This window comes from Acomys minous (genome assembly GCF_964271855.1).
Source record: "Acomys minous genome assembly, chromosome: 1".
Lineage (NCBI taxonomy): Eukaryota > Metazoa > Chordata > Mammalia > Rodentia > Muridae > Acomys > Acomys minous.
The window spans coordinates 123,049,958-123,067,877 of NC_140483.1; the positions used below are offsets into that span (position 1 = coordinate 123,049,958).

General features: G+C 43.2%; 1 protein-coding gene across 1 annotated transcript in view; it reads left to right on the forward strand.

The window, feature by feature from the left end:
- Positions 1-15,639: 15,639 nt before the first annotated feature.
- The window catches only part of RUNX1T1 (RUNX1 partner transcriptional co-repressor 1), a 143,126-nt gene continuing 140,845 nt past the window's right edge, over positions 15,640-17,920 (forward strand). Inside the window, 2 exon segments of the mRNA XM_084787266.1 lie at positions 15,640-16,124; positions 16,126-16,151. Of these exon segments, the coding sequence (XP_084643392.1) occupies positions 16,036-16,124; positions 16,126-16,151 (115 nt within the window). The 5' untranslated portion in view covers positions 15,640-16,035.

Sequence of the window (17,920 nt, forward strand, 5' to 3'; positions counted from 1 at the left end):
GATCCTTTTAACACAGTCTTATACCTGTGTGAAGACATGTCTAATTCCAACGGGGACACAGAGATGGAACTCACAGAGAATGCAAGGATGTTAAGAGGTTGGGGGAAATTGGAATACCACAAAGCTCTAGGGGAATTATGGAATATTTATGAAAATATGTGATGCATTTTTGAAATGCAGATGCCTCTGGAGCTGGAAATGTAATCAGAGGAATGAAAACTGTCTTTAATAAATCTTCTTAATTAAAATCTATTGTTCAGAAAAAATATAAATCCTCCTCCAGTGTTAGAAATGGTAGCAAGAGGCGGGAAAGCAAAGATCCGATAGGATGCGGGGAGAATGGTGATTAAGAGTCCTTTTAAGGTGACCAAGAGTGGTGATTAAAAGTACTGTTTTTTAACACTAAATAAGTAGCATTTGGTAGACCACACATAAATTGTTTACCATCCTGGCTGGAAACAAGATGAAGACAACGGGGGTTTTCATGCAATCACAGGTGAAAACAGAGAGCATGCTGCAACTCTTGTCATTCCACATGAAATTGCTTTGTTTTCAGTTGAAAACGCTTGTTTAAAGGACAGAGAAGCCAATAACAAGATATAAACCTAGCCCGCCCTTCCTCTCAATATTCAAATATCTCTGAGGACCCTTAAAAATGAAAATGCCTACATAGTTGTATTTATGAGAAAAATACAAAATGTCCCACTCCTATTTATTCTTCAGTTGGCGTTAGTTTTGAAAATCACCATAGCTTTTAGTTAGGCCAGTGCTTTGTGGCACAAGTGTCTTAACATATCAATAGCTGGAAATAGGCTGCTGGGGCCAAGGATGACTGAGGACTGAAGATCTTCATCTTAACACTTCAAGGACTGGAGCTTTGGAGTGCCAGTGAGCTTGTGTTAGGAAGTTATAATAAATGCCAGACCTTGAAATCATCAATATATAATGCCTTTCCTTGGCTACATACTGCAGATGGCAGATGTCTCTAGTCACAAACCAAGCAAATAGAGTCTTAGTCCACGGACAGTTATCATTGGCCCCTTAAAAGAGAATCGCAAATGATCTACCCCTTCTGCAGCCATCACCCATGCAGGGTTCAACTTTTGAAGAGCTTCCATATTTTTTGTCTTTTTGGTTTTAAACTCCCTCGTGTTCGCTTAAATAAACAGCTTTCTGAGCGCTTGTTTTGTTATTTTCTAATAACGGTCCTCCACTCTCAATTGCTGATTGCTGGACAGCAGGTGGGGAGGTTAAGAGCCATATTCATGCATGAACATATTTCTGTCATAGTTGTGGCATTCTGTGTAGCATTCTGGGCATGTTCTGAATATATATATATTTTAAAAAGCTGCGGGCTTTTGTTCAAACTGAAAAAGTAAAGAGGAAAAGTAGAGACTTCACAAGGCTCACACAGCTCCTGAGCCTTGCTCCTGACCAGCTCACTGGCACTTTCTAAATTTATTCTGAAAATGCAGAATTCCAGGCCACAGACTAAAGCCTGCTGACTTACAGTTTGCATTTGGATATAAGCCCCAGGTTCTGAGTGTTCATTTTAAAGAGCGCCTGAGATACTGTTCCTAAGGAACTGTCTTTGTTTTCCATTAAATATATCTAGAGTGATGGCTCAGCGGTTAAAGAGCATTTACTGCTCCTCCAGAGGCTGTGAGTTAGGTTCCCAGAGCTCATATCAGGTGACTCACAACCATCTTCAACTCCAGATCTGAGCAACCAGATGCCTTTCATCACCACAGGCATCTACACGCATGAGCACATAAACACGCGCGCGTGCGCACACACACACACACAATTAAAAATAATTCCTGAAAATTCTGCTTTCCTTGAGGTATCTGAACACTACCAAAAAAATGTGTCATATAGATATCTTATGAAAATACCATGTAGGAACATTCATTTGAGAGTGGAATGTTGAGCTAGACGTGGTGGCTCATACCTATGATCCCAACACACTTTTTAAATCTGATATGTAAGGCACATTTCATTCCATAAATGACCTTCCCGCTCCCCCCCCCCCATAAAATATAATGAGTCAAAAATTTTATTTTGTAGAATTTGTTTCTACTTAAGAAATCTGGGCCAAACTGCAGGGTTGGTAGGGCCTGCTGCATGGGTGGTATATCCGATCTGTGATTGCATTGGTGGTGATGGGTACAATGACTGAAGCGTCCTCTAAAAGACAAGAGATGAAATCTGGGCGAGAAACTTAGCAAAGAAGACCCAGCTGACAGCAGTGCTCCTCCCATGCTGCCTGCTAGTTGGACGGTCAGTCTTCAGGCGAGTGTTAGTCCTACTGGGAAAAGAGAAGTTCTGAAAAGGTAAGGACTGTGTAAAGCAACGTCACCCTCAACATGAGTAACAGCAGGCCTGTGTTTTGCTACAGATTTATTGTCCAAAGATCCCTTCTAGTCCTCCTCCTGAGCTGTGAGCGAGCTGACTGGTGTTCTCCTGAAGAAGTAGATGCACTACAGCATCCTGCGTGGAAACAGCCTTAGTGCACGATATGGGTTCAGCCAGACGCCATGCTCTACATGGTTCATTGATTGTTTCAGGGAATTAAGGGAAATGAGCTGACTAAAATATTGCCCCCTGTGCATCTTTCGAAGGATAAAGCCAATACAGACCTGGATGTGCTGCCTGGAATTATAATAACTGAAGTATTAATTTCCAAATACAATTGATTATTTAATAAGTATAAGCATGTTTAAATAAGCCACATCATTATATAAGGTATCAATGATATAGTAATTGTTTTTAAGGATTTAGTTTGTTATTTTATTTATTTGCACCCATCAGTTTATGTGGTTGCCTCTAGAGATGAGGAGGTGTCAAGTCCTTCAGAGTTGAAATCACAGGCATTTGTGAGCTGCCTGATGTGGGTGCTGGGAAAATACTAGACCATAGCCCTGTATAGAGCTGTAGGGTTTTACACTGCTGAGACATCTCTTCAGTCCCAGCATTATAATGATCAAATGAAAGAGGTGAGTGCACTGTTGATCGATTAAACAGCTGGTCTACCTTTGCTGGTCTGAGATGTTTATACCAAATATTTATACTAAGCCTATGTTTCTATTACTATAGGAGAGGAGAAAGAAAGACTTGTTTCATTTCCGAGGTCTAACTGGGTTGAAGTTGAGGTATAACATGTTTCAAAAACATTTCTAAATTATTGAAGAATATGACTGAATTTTCAGGGGAAAACATCTTAAATAGCTTGTTAAACTATCTAAAAGAAGTTTAGGCTTAGTTAATATACAATCAGGATATATATGTATATATATGTATATGTGTGTGAATATATATACATATATATCAAATCCATCACATGTCAGAAAACACTGACTCACATATATTTAAAAACACGAATGACCTTTCTCTCCATACTTTATTCATTTAAAAGCTCAATAGTGCGAAAACTCTTAGCATTCTTAATACTGAGCCAAAAAGAAGTGGTATGGGTGGTATTTGCCAAAAAGTATTTATTCAACACCTATTATGTGTCAAATACCGTGAAATAAACAAGTCAAAGGCGCTTGTCTTTGCATGACTAGAGTGCCATGACATACGCTTAGTTATGGACAGTGTAACTACCGATTTAAAATGTATGACATAAGATGCATAACTTCACTGAGCAAATTTAGGAACAATGAACTTCGGTGGGAAAATTATAAGATTTTTATTTTGGCTTACACCACTTCCAAAATCAGCTTTCCAAAATGAAGTTGAGAAATACCCAGTTTAAATGAGAAACATGGATATATCAATAACTCTCAGTATGTTTTGTGACTCAGCTCTAGAAGGCCATAGAGGCTAATTACTCAATTACAGATGGTTACGTATATAAGCGTATATATGTATGTTGGGTACAGGTGTGGGTCTGTGTGTGCGTGTGCGTGTGTGCGCGTGTTCCATTTTGTGCAGTAAATGCAGTACTGCAGTATGGGATGTGAAACATTTCAATGTTTCAATGGCAAACTTTTTTTTTTGTCAGAGTCTAATGGTGTCACCCTAAGTAACCTGGAACTCAGTACATAGACCAGGCTAGCCCTGAGCTCATGGTGCTCTGTGAGCATCTGCCTCCCACAAGCTGGGATGAAAGGTGTGCAGTTCCATGCTCAACAGCCAACTCCTTAAAGAAACACCAATACAACTTACTTTGCACAAGTCTTCAAAACGCAGGCTCTTTGTTTGCTTTACAAATTAAAAAACTATTGGAATTTTGCAACTTTGATGTTTTGAATATGAGCTAATTTTAAAGTAGTATAGAGAAGTGTACATGACTATAGTAACACGTAGGGTCATAATAACCAAACTCATCTTCTGCAGGCATACGGCTAAAGCCGGCTGAGATGCTTATTTTGTTTGAGGGAATGACGGCAGCCAACTTTTTTTTTTGCTTGTTTGTTTGACTTCTACATTTTCAACTTAAAAAAATTGCTTAGGTTAAAAGTTTCTAAATAGATAATGTATTTTTTTAGTGAACAGTGTGCCTGTACCAGGTTTATGTGGCTCAACTGTTTTGAATAAAATAAACCATCTCTGATCTTGTTCTCCTTTCCACCATTTCTAAAATAAAACCCTGAGCGAATTATGTAACACAATTACCAAGACTTGGAATAAAATTTGCCCATAGAGAGCCCCAAAAGCAAATGACATGAAATCCTCCAACAGAAACACAAGTAGTGCGCTAGTGTAGACACAGGAAAACCTAATTACGGCTTGCCATTCTTCATGTTTATCATATTCGATTTGTCACAAATGCAACAATAAATATTTTTTTTTGTTAGGAGCAACTCATGTGATAATTACGGATTTTCCTCAACCCAGGCAAACAGGAGGACTTTCTCGAGGAATAGAAAAAAAAAAATCACAGCTTGGAAGTCATTTAAACTTTAAGATCTGTACGAAGGAATTTTAAAAGTGCTAATTAAATACGTGTTAACATTCTGTATAGGAATTCCTTTTTGTGAGAGGTGAATCACAAGTCTCTAAAGAAGGCAATGAGCATGCCTCAGAAATTCGCATAGGAAGGCCTGCTTCTTTTAGGACTGGTTTAACAGAAAACAAAAAGTATCTGAGGGCAGCATCTCTGAAAAGAAGAAGAAGAAAAAACACCTAAATGGAAAGAAGGCAGTAACCTTTACAACAATGAAACTTTAATGATGTAAGAAACAAATCTGTAATGAGAAGAGAAATGTGTCAGCAAAGTTTGTTGTTTTATTTTTCAGTTCAACGTATTACTGTCTGGTTTGTTCGTTAATCTAATAGCTTTGTTATGGTGGGCAGGTGTCTATCTTTCTGAGTAACCTCTCTTCTTAAGCTTTTATCGTTGTGTTGCTGTCTTTGTTTTTGCTCAGAAACTTGATTCCTCCTCCTTGTGTTTTCTGATAGAGGGTTTATTCCCAGTCTCCTTTGATGGGCTGGAAAGACTGTATCAGTGAATCTTGTATTGTGCTTTGGATACTGTGTCATGTGTGCACCTCCATGGCAGGGCTAAAGGAATCAAATATGTTATGGACTCACTCTGTTTTCAGGTGATTCACTCTCCCCTACAGTACATCCTTACTCAGCTGCTGCTGTCTTTTAGGCACTTAATATGTCTTATTCTCCCATGTTGCAGTTCAACATCAGCTGATGCTCAGGTTGCCTCTGTAGTTACTCTTTGCTACAGAGAGAGGAATTAGAAAGTAATTCAAGGATTAAACCCTAAAAATTAGTATCTCTACATTTTATAGAACCTAGTTCTTTCAAGGAGGAGGCAAATGGGATTAAAGACTGCTCAGTCATTCTTTTCCCCATCAGCTCAGGGAGGTATGTTCTTCAGCATCTTTTAGTAAAAAAGTAAATAAATAAATAAATAAATAAATGTAAAAACAACCCCTTTATTTAATGATTTATTCTGATAGAAACCCAACTCAAATAGAGGGCTTTTTCCCAAAAAGAAGCCTAGAAAATAATCGGTCTGTCTGGGCAACAGGAAGATCCTGTAAGATCTGTGGAAACCCAAAGCACATGCTTTGTGTATTATGCATATAATCTGTTACATGACTTTCCTTTGATTTAGAAATTCAAAGTTTTCATTAGAATTTCATACTGACGCAGGCACAGTTTATAGGAAGAAGAAAAACATGCATTGATTTGTTTGTATTACCCCTGACCCAACTCATAATTTTTATATATTTTATGTGAAATTATTGCTAATTTATTTTAATTTTAAAAACGCAGCTTAAGTTACATTGTGTTGCAAGAGTCAGTCATAAGTCATACACCACTTTATTAATTTTAAATAAGGATGGGTACATAATTCTAGAATCCAGATAACTCATTTTCATCTTGCAGGACAGAAAATAATGCAGGTAACAAGGCAACAGAATATCAATACATTTTTTATTCCCTTAAGAATACATAGTAAGCCTTGACATAATTTTTCACAGAAATGAATCACAGTAACACGTACATAAAAATTTATATTTTCAGATTATTAATGATGTTAAGATTAATGCTGCTAAGTGTATCAGGGAAAAAAACTAATATAGAAATTACTATAGACTACATACCTTGATAAAATGGGAGATTTATGTGAATAACATCATACTACCAAATACTAAGACAGTGTTTTAATTCATTAATTCATTATAATTCATCAGACAAATTCATTAGACAAATGTCCCAAGGAGAGGGCAGAATGTACAATGAGTGTTTTCTGGAAATGAATTGCTAAAAATGAGTAGCGTCTGCAAAGACTTCAGCATTGGAAGCCAGCTGGGCTGAAAAGGGTGGGCTGGGGGGCTTTCACCCGCTGTTAAACGTTTGAAACACCACTTAAAAAAATAAAGCCATGAGTGTATCATCGGTTCTTATGGGATCAGGCTGACTCTGACTTCCATGCATATTTTCCCTCTTTGCAAAGATGAGATTTTAAAACATGCTCACAGGACATTTTACATTGATTTAGACCAGTTGGAGAAAACGTGGTTCAGTGTAGGATTTCAAACTGTTCCACTAAATACAATAACATTTGCAGTCGTGGCACTGTTTCATAATAATTTTAAAAGATTTCATTTTACTTATCATTGCAAGCCATTATCTGATCATATTTGACCTACATATTAATATTTTCATTACCATTCAAGTCTATTTTTGTTCTGTACAAATTGTCAGCACTCTTCACAGAGGTATTATTTATTTATTCTAGAAATATCTGGAATTCTTTCACCCTATGTTTTCCTTAGGGACTCTGTTTCTCCCTCTAAAGTATCGATATTAATATCTGGGGGAGGGGAAATACCCAATAAAAAAAGAGGAAGAGAAAAAGGTCTCTCTTAGTGGTATACTACAGGAGAAGCAGAAAAACAAAGGGGGGAAAAGAAATGATAATTGTTTTCTCTAAGGCTATTATCTAATGCGAAAGCAAATAGTCAGTCTGGAAATCAGCTAACAGAAGGGGATTAGAGAGATCTGAGAGTGGCTTGATTTCTAGCAGAGCTGTCTCTGCAGCCAGTGATGAGACACAGGCAGGGCAGCTAGGAGAGCTCCAGATGGCTAGGGAAAGTGGTCGTCTTGGGTTACTGCAGGGCACCGGGGCGGCCAACACGTCCCGAGCCCAGGAGAGCATCCTTAGGGAGCCAGCCCCTTGTTCAGCCGGGACCACAGAGGGCTAGGCTGGGAGCCAGGCCCCCGGCCCGCCAGCGCACCCCAGCGAGCCGGGTCTGCCCATTGTTAACATATACTTGACCTCCGTGACCCCCGGCACGACACAGATGTCTCCCACCTCCACCTCCCCCACAACAGCTTCCCCCCCCATCACACCCCCGCCCAGCCTCCCGCACCTGGTCGCGGCCGCGCCGCCGCAAGCCTCCCTCCCGAGCGGCCGCGGCGCCCCCGGGTGCGGGCGCGCGCCGCAGCCGGCCTGGTGCGGGCGCTGTGGGCGCTGTGCGCTGCGCGCGGCGCTCCTGCTCCCCGGCGGACGCCTGGACGCCCTGCAGATAAATGCAGTCGCCTTCCTCGAGAGCGAGTGAGGGCGGGCGAAGCGGACGCAGACGCAGCCTGTGACAGTGGCAATCCCCTGCGCCCCACATCACAGTCGTCTGCCACAGCAGCAACAACAGAAGAGCGGAGGGAGGGAGCGAGGCGGGAGGAGGGGAGCTGAGCTCGGCGCGCGCCGGGCTCCGCGTCGCAGGCTGCATCTAGCTGGTGACCGCCACCCCGGGCTCCTCGCCCCGCAGCTTGCTGTGCGCGGCGGCGGCCGCGGGCGCTCGGCAAGTGTAGGCAGCCTCCGGGCGAGCGCGCGTGGGCGAGTGGCCGCGGACACTCTGGCATCGCGAGGGAAGCGGCGTCGCGCCCTGGTCCTCTGGCCCCGCGGGCCGGCACCGACCGCAGGAAGTTTTATTTGCAGCTGGGAGCCCGCGGCGGATGGTGGGACTCTCCGGCCCTGTGCAGTGTAAGTGCCTACGGGCGGGCTGGGTCGGCGGGCGGGCAGGCGAGCGGGTGGCTGGGACCGGCCTGGGGCTGGTACTGTTAATTGTTATTCCGATGACCGTCAGCTTCGTTTGGATTAATTCGACCGAGAGGCTCCGGGCTGAACTTGACGCTCAACTAGAGTAGGACGGCGTGGCAGGGCAAGGAAGAACATCCTGTTTTCTGGATTCTGCGATGACACCGAACTTAGCGGATCAGCAAAGGCAGCATTTTCCCCATTTTTACATTAGAGCCCCCACACACTCTTTTTTTTTTTAATTTTTTCATCAAAGGAGACCAAAAAGATAAGTGGGTCTCCTTCGATTAAACAAACACCTGGCCAAGGCGCCAGCGGTGTGTTTGGCAGGTGGCATCACACCCGCATCGTGGATTTTTAAAACTGGAAGCGAAAGGCTCATTCTTATGGTGGACACCTTAGTCCTTGGAGCAAGATGAAGATTCCTAACTTGGTACCGGACTGCCACTTGGGAATGGGTAGGGGTCCTCTAAGCTGCACCGCAGCGCTCTGCGCCCTACCTGACAACTTTCCCCTTACTCGGGTATCTGAGGTGCTTTGATGGAAAAGCCCCAAAAGGACGTTCAGGCGGCTTCTTTGAGGCAAGTCTCCTGCCAGAGGGCAAGTCCTGAGCTTCGCAGCAAGGGACACCTGGGTAGCATCGCCTCTAAGGTACCTCAGTGCCCTGCTGGCCCAGCTGCCCGGGCCCTCTATGGTGATCCAATAGTAGCCCCGACCTGATGACGCCCGCCTATTCCGAGCCCAGTGCAGATCTTAGTGCCCAGTAGCTCCTGTCCAGAGAAATCCAGACCCGAGCTGCGTCAGGAGAATTTCTTACATTTTCCCAAAATCCCTCAGGGGCAGTGCCCGGGGCTAGCGGATTCCCGGGACCCTCTATTCACCATCCTCTGGGCGGATCTAGAAGGTCTAGTTGCTCTCCACATCTATACCCTCTCCCTGGGCGAACCTTACCCTGACCAGGAAGATTTAAGCAAAAAACGGTTAGATCGTTAAGTCCAGTTTTGGAATCTAACCCCCACCCCACCCCATCCCCTTTGAGATCTGTTAAGCTTTGGAAAAGTTTTGAGTGTTATGATTCCGGGCAGTAGGATGTGAACCAGGACTGTTACTAAAAATAGCTGCCTTGCCTCCTCCTCTTCCCTCCAAAGGCTGTTACAGCGTGGAGGATTTGGCCAGAGTCTTGGGAGCCTTCGGCCTTCCTAGACCCTTGCAAAGAGTAGTGGAGAAATCTTGCAAATTTAGCTTCCTTTGGGCACCACAAATCCCAGAGTGCCCCAGAACTGACTGGTGCTTCCTGGGAAAACGCTCAGAAAGAAGCTTTAAAGGACTTATCTAGTATTCCCTGGGAAGAGACACTGAAGAACAGCCAGAGGCCCAAAGCCAGGGAGTGAGGACCAGGGGAGCTGGAGAGGCCACTCCAGACCAACTTCATGTGCTTGACGTAACTCTGAGCCCTCTTGAATTTTTTAACTTCGCTTCCCTTAATTAATCTGCCCAGGGCCTGTCTATAAATGGATGTCCACAGCTGCTGCACATTGATTTATCTCCCGATAAAGGTCGGGTTGCTGACCGAAGCATTCTTTATACCTTCGGTGTGAACTAAAATGTGTTTTACAGGATTCTCCAACTCCCCCCCCCCCTTTCCTAGTCTCCTTTTCAACATCTGTACCGTTTTTAAGTGCACTCAGCGGCTCTTATTATCACCCCCCTCCTTTGCATGGAACAGAAGAGCTGGTCCTATGCCCGGGGAGTCCACACTCCCCAGAATACAAATGGACCAGCTTCTCTGTGATGAACGGTTTGTTAGTGTTGCCGGCCTCCTTTTAGTTTATTGCAGCACTTTGCCTTGACCACGCAAGTGTTCTGTTGTGTCCAACTTCCCTGCTCACACAATTCCTTAGAAAGGAGCAGAACACACCATTGTTTCCTAAGCCTGCATGGCCTCAGTTTGGGTGTTTATGTCAGTTGTAATGTGGCTAAACAAAAACACACTTCCAGTGCTATTTATGTGCTTGTATTAATTCTCAAAGTGCTGTCTAGTTCGAGCATTATGGTGGCTGTCAAAGAAGAGACATAGCTATGCGATTTCATTTTCTTTTTACTATTAGTTTTAAAAGAGAGGTCCAGTAGTCTAACATGATGTTAACTAGAATCTTAGTTTGATACAGTTTTTTTTTTTAATTTTCCAACCAGGATGGGAATTAAGAAAGTTGGACATTTTCCTTATCATATTGTATTTCACATTTAATATTTCATTTATTCTTCGAAAAGACAGAATTCCAACAAAATTACCAGGGAACCATTCTGGGCACACAGCAATTGGGGTTCAGCTAAGCCCATGCTATGAGATGAACTTCATGGACTTCATATTAAAAATATTTGTTTAACCATTAATTATAAACCATTTGGATGGCAGCTCCTTTATTTGAAAAACTAGATATTGTGTGGGAGAATCCTGGTATGCAAATGTGCCGGTGTCCAGTTCTCATCTAATAAAAGCAGCAGAGAGAGTGCCTGGATTTTTTTTTTCTTCTCTCCAATATTTGGAGAACTCAAAGCAGACCAGAAGTCTCTGACATGGTGCTTTCCTTTGTTGAGGAAAGCCTTTCTCACCCACCAGCACCTGCTAATGACTTGATGTTTGAAATGGTCTTTGCAAGGACTTTCCTAATAAGAAGTGGCCTACCTTCAGTGCAGTGGAAGCTGCAATATGAAATGGCAAGTTCCTGGAAATAGCAGGAGAGCAAGCCTTAAGTTACAGCTGACTTACTGTTTTGTAATACTTACCCAATCCTTCTTTTCTGAAAGAAGGAGAACGTTGTCCTTGATATTAGAACCAGTGAAGAGATTTTCCCATCGAGGTGTTAGCCTAAATATTTTTGGGTAAACACTTTATAAATTGTAAAGAGCCTCACAAATGTCAGGTGCCATTATAATTTATGTTATTGTAAAATAGAGGCTTAGCTACCCTCTCTTTCTTTCTTTCTTTCTTTTTTTTTTTTTAAACATTGAAAAGGGATCACGAGAAAGAAATGCTTCCATTAAGAATGCTGGTCAGTGGTTGTCAGTTTAGGACATTCTTCACTGTCAAATCCTGTTTCTCACTTCTTTGATATGAACATCAGCTGCCAGGCACTGAATGCAAAGCCTTCTTCATTGAGGTTTTATGCAGGCAACATAGCCCCTCATAGCATAGCAAGTCTGAAAAATTGGCACCTGCACAATTTGCATGTGAAAAAAACCAAGTCAGTTGCATTTTGCTGGAGCCTGTTACTGTAAGTTATGTGAGAAGGAAAGGCTATTTGTTTGTTGCTATTTGGGCATGTCAAGGTTTTTTATTATATGGATACCTTATTCACCATATTGTGATCTTTGGTTGGTATTGATAGCAAAAGCAGGGCGAACTGAGCTTTCGTTTTGTATAAGTTACTTATTATAGAATGAGGTTTAAATCATGAGTTTACAAAAGTCTTTCAGAGTCAGTTAGGAATTTTCAATGTGTTTTGGAAGAAGGCTGTAAGAATAATCTATTAAAAGTTAAGTAAATGCATACAGTCAGGCTAACGGGAGTATCAGTTGACAACAGTCAGGGATTTTAACACTTGCAGACTCCAGTACCAACTCAAAATCATCAAGAATGTAGACAAACATTTCAAACTTCTAACCTCAGTTGGGGGGGGGGCATTGCTCTTTCTCCTCATTTTACTTGTTAAATTGTGTTTGTCACCTGTATAACCTTTACAAAACTCTATCTGTCCCTCTTTATATAAGCCAACCAATAAATGATAACTCAACTACAAAAACCTCTGTGAACCTCAGACTACTATCCATCAAAGAGGACATTTTATCCACAGTAAGATATTTGTCATTATCTAAAGAGACACCTTCCAACTTCACCTTTTTACAGCCATTAATATAAGAGTTCCTAAATAATGTTTAAAGAACAGTGAACATTTTATTAAAGCAAACATTAGCTCAGTTTAATGGAGGTAATTGTAAGTGATAAGACAGAGCAGGTTATCTCTGTGTTGCTTAAACAGAAGGAACTGCTTTGCACCATTTCCAGTAGCCATCTGTAGAGGAGAAGGGTTTGCACCTGTCTGTCCACACTAATTATAGATTGAGGCCAAAAGAAATGAAATTCGAGGAGGTTTTCAGCTAATGAAATCCATACTGATTTTATTGTAAATGTGTTCTATGTAAAGAAGATGATGGTTGGGTTATGAGTAAATAAATTGTTATGTAGCTGCTGGGCACTTGGTTCTGGGGCACAATTGTGCTGCGCCGACTTTGATATTAAAAGAAAAATAAAGACGGCAACTTGGACATGGGTGGTATAGCCTTTGTTTGGCGTCCGTAGTTACAAGTTAGTAAGCAGCAGTGGGTTCAGCCGCTTAGATACGTGTGCAGTGTAAAGCAGCTTAAATGCCAGAAATGTTTTCATATTCTGAATTGCAGATGAAGGGAGGTCCTGTGCTAACTTATGCATAGAAAGAGTTTTTTTTTTAATTAGAAAGCCTTTTTTTCTTTTTCTGCATTTTCAGCTTCACATCCATGAGAAATTAAAACAGAATGAGTGAGGAATGCATCCTTCAATGAAAGGTCACACGAGTGTCTACCACATCTGTTTATAGTAATTATGAACATAATTAACATAAGAATTACAAATGAAATAAGGACAAGCTGAGCAATGAGATATAATGCCATAATGGTCATATGTTGGAATTCTCACATTATAGCACACTAGACTTCACATACTCAAAGAAAGAAAGAAAGAAAATGCTAGATTTCTATCTGGATTAATGTTTCAAAACTTATCTGCCTGGGGCAGATGGACTCCTTGCTTCCACAAGAAGGTAACCCATTATTAAGAAAAGAAGTATTCGCTGGAAATTAAAATTTCGATTGAGCTTGATTGTTAAAGTTGTCTGCAGTTCTAGGTACTGCTTTCTTTTGAATACTCTGCCCATGATAATAATTCTTGATTACTATATTGCTTTGGGTTTTTGTTTTGATTTTCTCGAGACAAGATCTCATTCTGTAGCCCAGGCTGGCCTAGAACTTACTAATAGAACTCAGACTGGCCTGTAACTCATACTAACCCCCCCTGTATCAGTCTCTTGAGTGTTGGGGGTTGGGTGTCATCACACTGAACATGTTTTTGTTGTTGTTGTTGTTGTCATTTTTTAAATTGACCACTTTGAAGCAAAATCCTTGGTTTAGGAGTGGCATGGAGCCTGACGTCAGTGCACACCAGAGCAACAACACTGTATTTTCACAAAAAGAAGAACATAGATGGTTTACCTGCTCTGCAGTTTTCTTTGTGTCTAGTCTTTGGGATACCTTTTAGAGAAAAATATGTCTTTTCTGAGGTTAAAAGCCACATTAGAACTTTTTTTTTCATTTTTTGTATATAATAATTGTATAAAATAATGAGTTTCATTGTGATATTTCTGTACATATGCATTTAGTGCATTTTTGTTAGCACATTGTAACAGAGCACGTAATGGGAGAAAAAAAAAAAGCCAGTGAGCATTGTATGGTGTATTTTTCCCCATTTCCTGAGTTGCATTGGATTTCGAGGTGTTTGTATACAGTCTGTGCCCAAGCTGATCTAACTACAGTGGCTGCTGCTGTCTACTGTGAATGCAGCTTTCTATCATAGTGAGACGAGAGGTGAAAGGACACCCTTTACAAGAGCTGAAAGGATATTCTGGAAGTCTATTATTAAATGTAAAACATGTAGGGATGACAGATTTTTTCACCCATTCAGAGCTCACTTGCTTGTGTCATGTAGCCTGCCAAGTGGTTTACTTCCCGCCCCCCAGCACCCAGTCTCTAACTACTGAACCTGGTCACTTTTTGAAGATTTATGGAGAAATATTACCTTGTTCTTGTGCAGTGATACTGCGAGGCTTTCCACATTATTGGATTACTGGAGGATTGCAGCCGAACCCCTTTTATCTGGCATTCATTCTATGACAAGATTTTCACACATGCCCTTCCCCCACCATGCCCAGCTTTCTTCACTTTGTGTTACCTATCAAATTTCCCTTGATTCTTTTCTTGGGGGTGGGAGCAGGAGTGTGGGGGAAGGGGGAGGAGGAGGGAGGGTTCATCGCACATAAGAGGAGTCTTGTTGTTTTAGGCTAGGTGAATTGGGAAGTACTTGATGAAACAAAGCCACTCTTACAATATGCCTACCACTCTGCTCTTCTGTTTCTCAGCTCATTAGCCCTGTTCCTGCCTCCCTTTTTGTCACCTACTACTGACTTCATATATAAGCCATTTTACGACCCTAAGTTTCACAGCAGTTGTGGCTGCAGTGTATGCCGTGACATTCTGTGGTTTATTGACCTCCCTCTCCAGAGTGCAGGAAAGGCTTCTTAACCAGGCTTCAGTGCCTAGAAACACAACCCCGCCGAACGCCCCCTCCCCCCAATGAGAAGCCCTCCTTTGCTGCATTATCCGCACTCCATTAAGGATCTGATCAGATGTTCAGATTGTCTGATGGGTGCATTTAAAAGTGAAAAGGGGCTCCCCGAGGACTACTCAGGTGTATCCTCCTCCTGACCCTGCTGGGGTGGAGGAGGAGGAGAAACTCTGGCCCCTCTGGTGGAGCTTTAGCCCTTGCTTGCTCTGATTGATGCTCAAGCTCTGGGTGGGTGAAGAGCTGTGAGGCGGCTCAAGCCAAGATTGATTGCCTCAATTTCCACCTCCCACCTCCCAAACAGACTCTGGGATGTACACAGAAGGAAGCTCCTACCCCCAACACGACTTTCTGGAGGTGGCGCAGGTGTCTGAGTCACCTGTAGCCACCAATCACAAGTGGTCCTCCTTATCACAATGACACTGGCTGCCCTGCATCTTCAGCTGGGTCACAGTCAGAAGCGTGAAAGAGGGTGGAGGCTCTTTCGTATCTCTCCTGTATCTTCGTGTGTGGGGGAGGGTGGGAGCTGGGTTTTGGTCTATGGGGGTCAATAGAAAGAGACAACTCCTACAGGAGGTCGTCCTGGCCGACTTCCGGGCTGTTGTGTGGCCACAGTTAGATTTGTTTTTGGCAAATATGTTTTTGGATGGAGGTGAGGTGGTGAAGGTGTCACTGTCAAAACCACAGAGATCTCTTGATCCCGCTGACCTTGACGGAACCTCTAGTGTGGTGGAGCCACGGGGCTGGCGAATCCAAATATCTGGGAGGTGGGGCTGATTCGAGGGCTCGAATTACCCTGTAGCCCTGATTGCCACCACCTCCCAGCCTTTCTGGGTAGCTGTCCTCACTCTCTGACCCCATCCTAGGCCGGTCTCCGCCCCTGAATCTCTACCCTGTCTTTTCCTTCAGCCTGCAACTCTCCCCTCCCTCTCTTCCCTCTCCCTCTCTCCCACTTTTCCTCCCTCTCCCCTCCGTCTCGCACGCACCCTCTGTTTATTTTCCTGCCTCCATCTGGGCCCTGCTGATATTGTAATCACCCTGATGCACGTTGGCTCCTCTCCTCTCCCTCCCGCGCGCACACACTCACTCACACACAATGTGCCATCTCGACCAGCCCTTTACTTCTGATAAGCTCCGATGTGTGTTTAATGAATACAAAGCGGCTGTGTGGGGGCCGCGCGGCCGGCCGCCTCGCGCGCTCGCCGCCGGAAGGTAATCTCCGCGGCCGGGCTGGGGGCGGCGGGGCGGGGCGCGGCGTGGGGGCGGCCCCCCCCCCCAATGATCCGGAGCCGATAAGAGCCAGGGAAGTGAAGATGTAACCTGTTATCGGGCGCTCTTCTTAGCTGCCAGAGGGAATTTACATTTAAAGATTACAGAGAGAGAGAGAGAGGGAGAGGATCTGCCTTTTGTTGTGCGGGGGTGAGGAGGAGACAGCGGCCCTGGCCTCCGCACTATCTCCCATCACCTCTGCTATCCAGACGGGGACTCACGGAGGTGAGATTACTGAGGGCCTTATCTTTAATTGGGTTTAGTGTTGCCAGGCTGAATAGGTTTAAAGAGACTCGATAAAGGGGGAACAATAGATTATTTGTTGATCGGACGCTGGAGCCCTCAGATGTAAAGGAGAGAGGAAGAACTCTTAACAACTTGATTAGCTCTATTTTATTTTGATTTCGAGGTGACAGGGTCTCTCTTGGTAAAGAGAAGAAGGACCGAGGGAACTTTGCGGTTCTGATGACTGGCAGTGTTTGATTCCCTATGCATGCTTGCTTTCCCAGCACTTTCGCACCTGCTTCACCTTATCCTTCTTTAGGGTTGATAGGGAGTTCAGGACTGAGGCTTTGAGGTCTTCCGGCGTCTGTGTTTGGTTTTGTGTGGCTTGTTTTGAACAGCTGGTGAACTGATGCTTTGGGTCCTGGAAGGAGTGTGGACAGCTAACGAAGCCCACTTTTAATATGGGCAGAGGAGAATGGTATATTTTGGTACAACTCTGGCTAGAAGGTCCAACATCACTCTAGGTCGGGTAGAGAGAGATTATATTTTGTATTTGAACTATGCTATCTTTTGCTTGAAATCAGTGTGGAAAAAAAAAAGAAGCAAGTTGTCACTTGACTCATGAGTGTATTTCAAAAATTCACGTTATAAACTTTAGAAGGTTCTTAAAAGAAGACAAAATGCTTGTTTTTGCCTCCTATACATTTTTTTTTAAAGATAGGTGTTTTGACAGGTACATAGATGCCAGCCAGTAACTAAAAGCCTAATTAGAATTTGTTTAAAGCCAGAGGGCCATGTTTCCTTGTTGACAGCAGCAGATCGATTGGGGAAGACAATAAGTCCCATTATTTTGCTTCCATTGACTGAACATATTGACATTGCAGGTTTGCTGTTGCCTCTGACCGTGATGAAACACGGAAATTCACAGAGCGACCAGTCAGAGTAGCACACAGATTCCTGAATGTCTTTTCTGCCTTCGGGTTACCTTATCACCCAGGCAGAAGGGGAAAGGCTGGTCTTTGGTCAGAAGAAGAGGACTATTTTTGATTAAGGAACTGTCACATGGCACGCCTTGAGGGACATCAGTCATTCTCCGCAGAACTGTATATTACATGGAAATGCATGGTTGTTCACAAATTCAGGGAAGCAACTTAGTGAGCCGTCTTGAGTATTTTGCATACAAGAACACCCATTTCCAAGATTCCCCTGTACTCTCCCTGGAGATATTTACAGTAGGTGGCTAGCTTGTGTTTGGTTGCTAGTCGTTTTGTTCTAGTCTAGGGTACTCAAGCAGCCTAGCACCTGTCTTAGAAGACAGCGCTTAGAGTCTCTACAGACATAGGGCCTGACTCTGACTTCTCTGCGGTCGCTCGCTTTTGGTGGATGAATCAGGAGAGAAATGGGATGTGACTCCCTCCTGTGCAGGTGTGTCCACAGACAGTGAGTGGTATGGATTTATATGGTTTCCAAAGAGATGCGGCCATAAT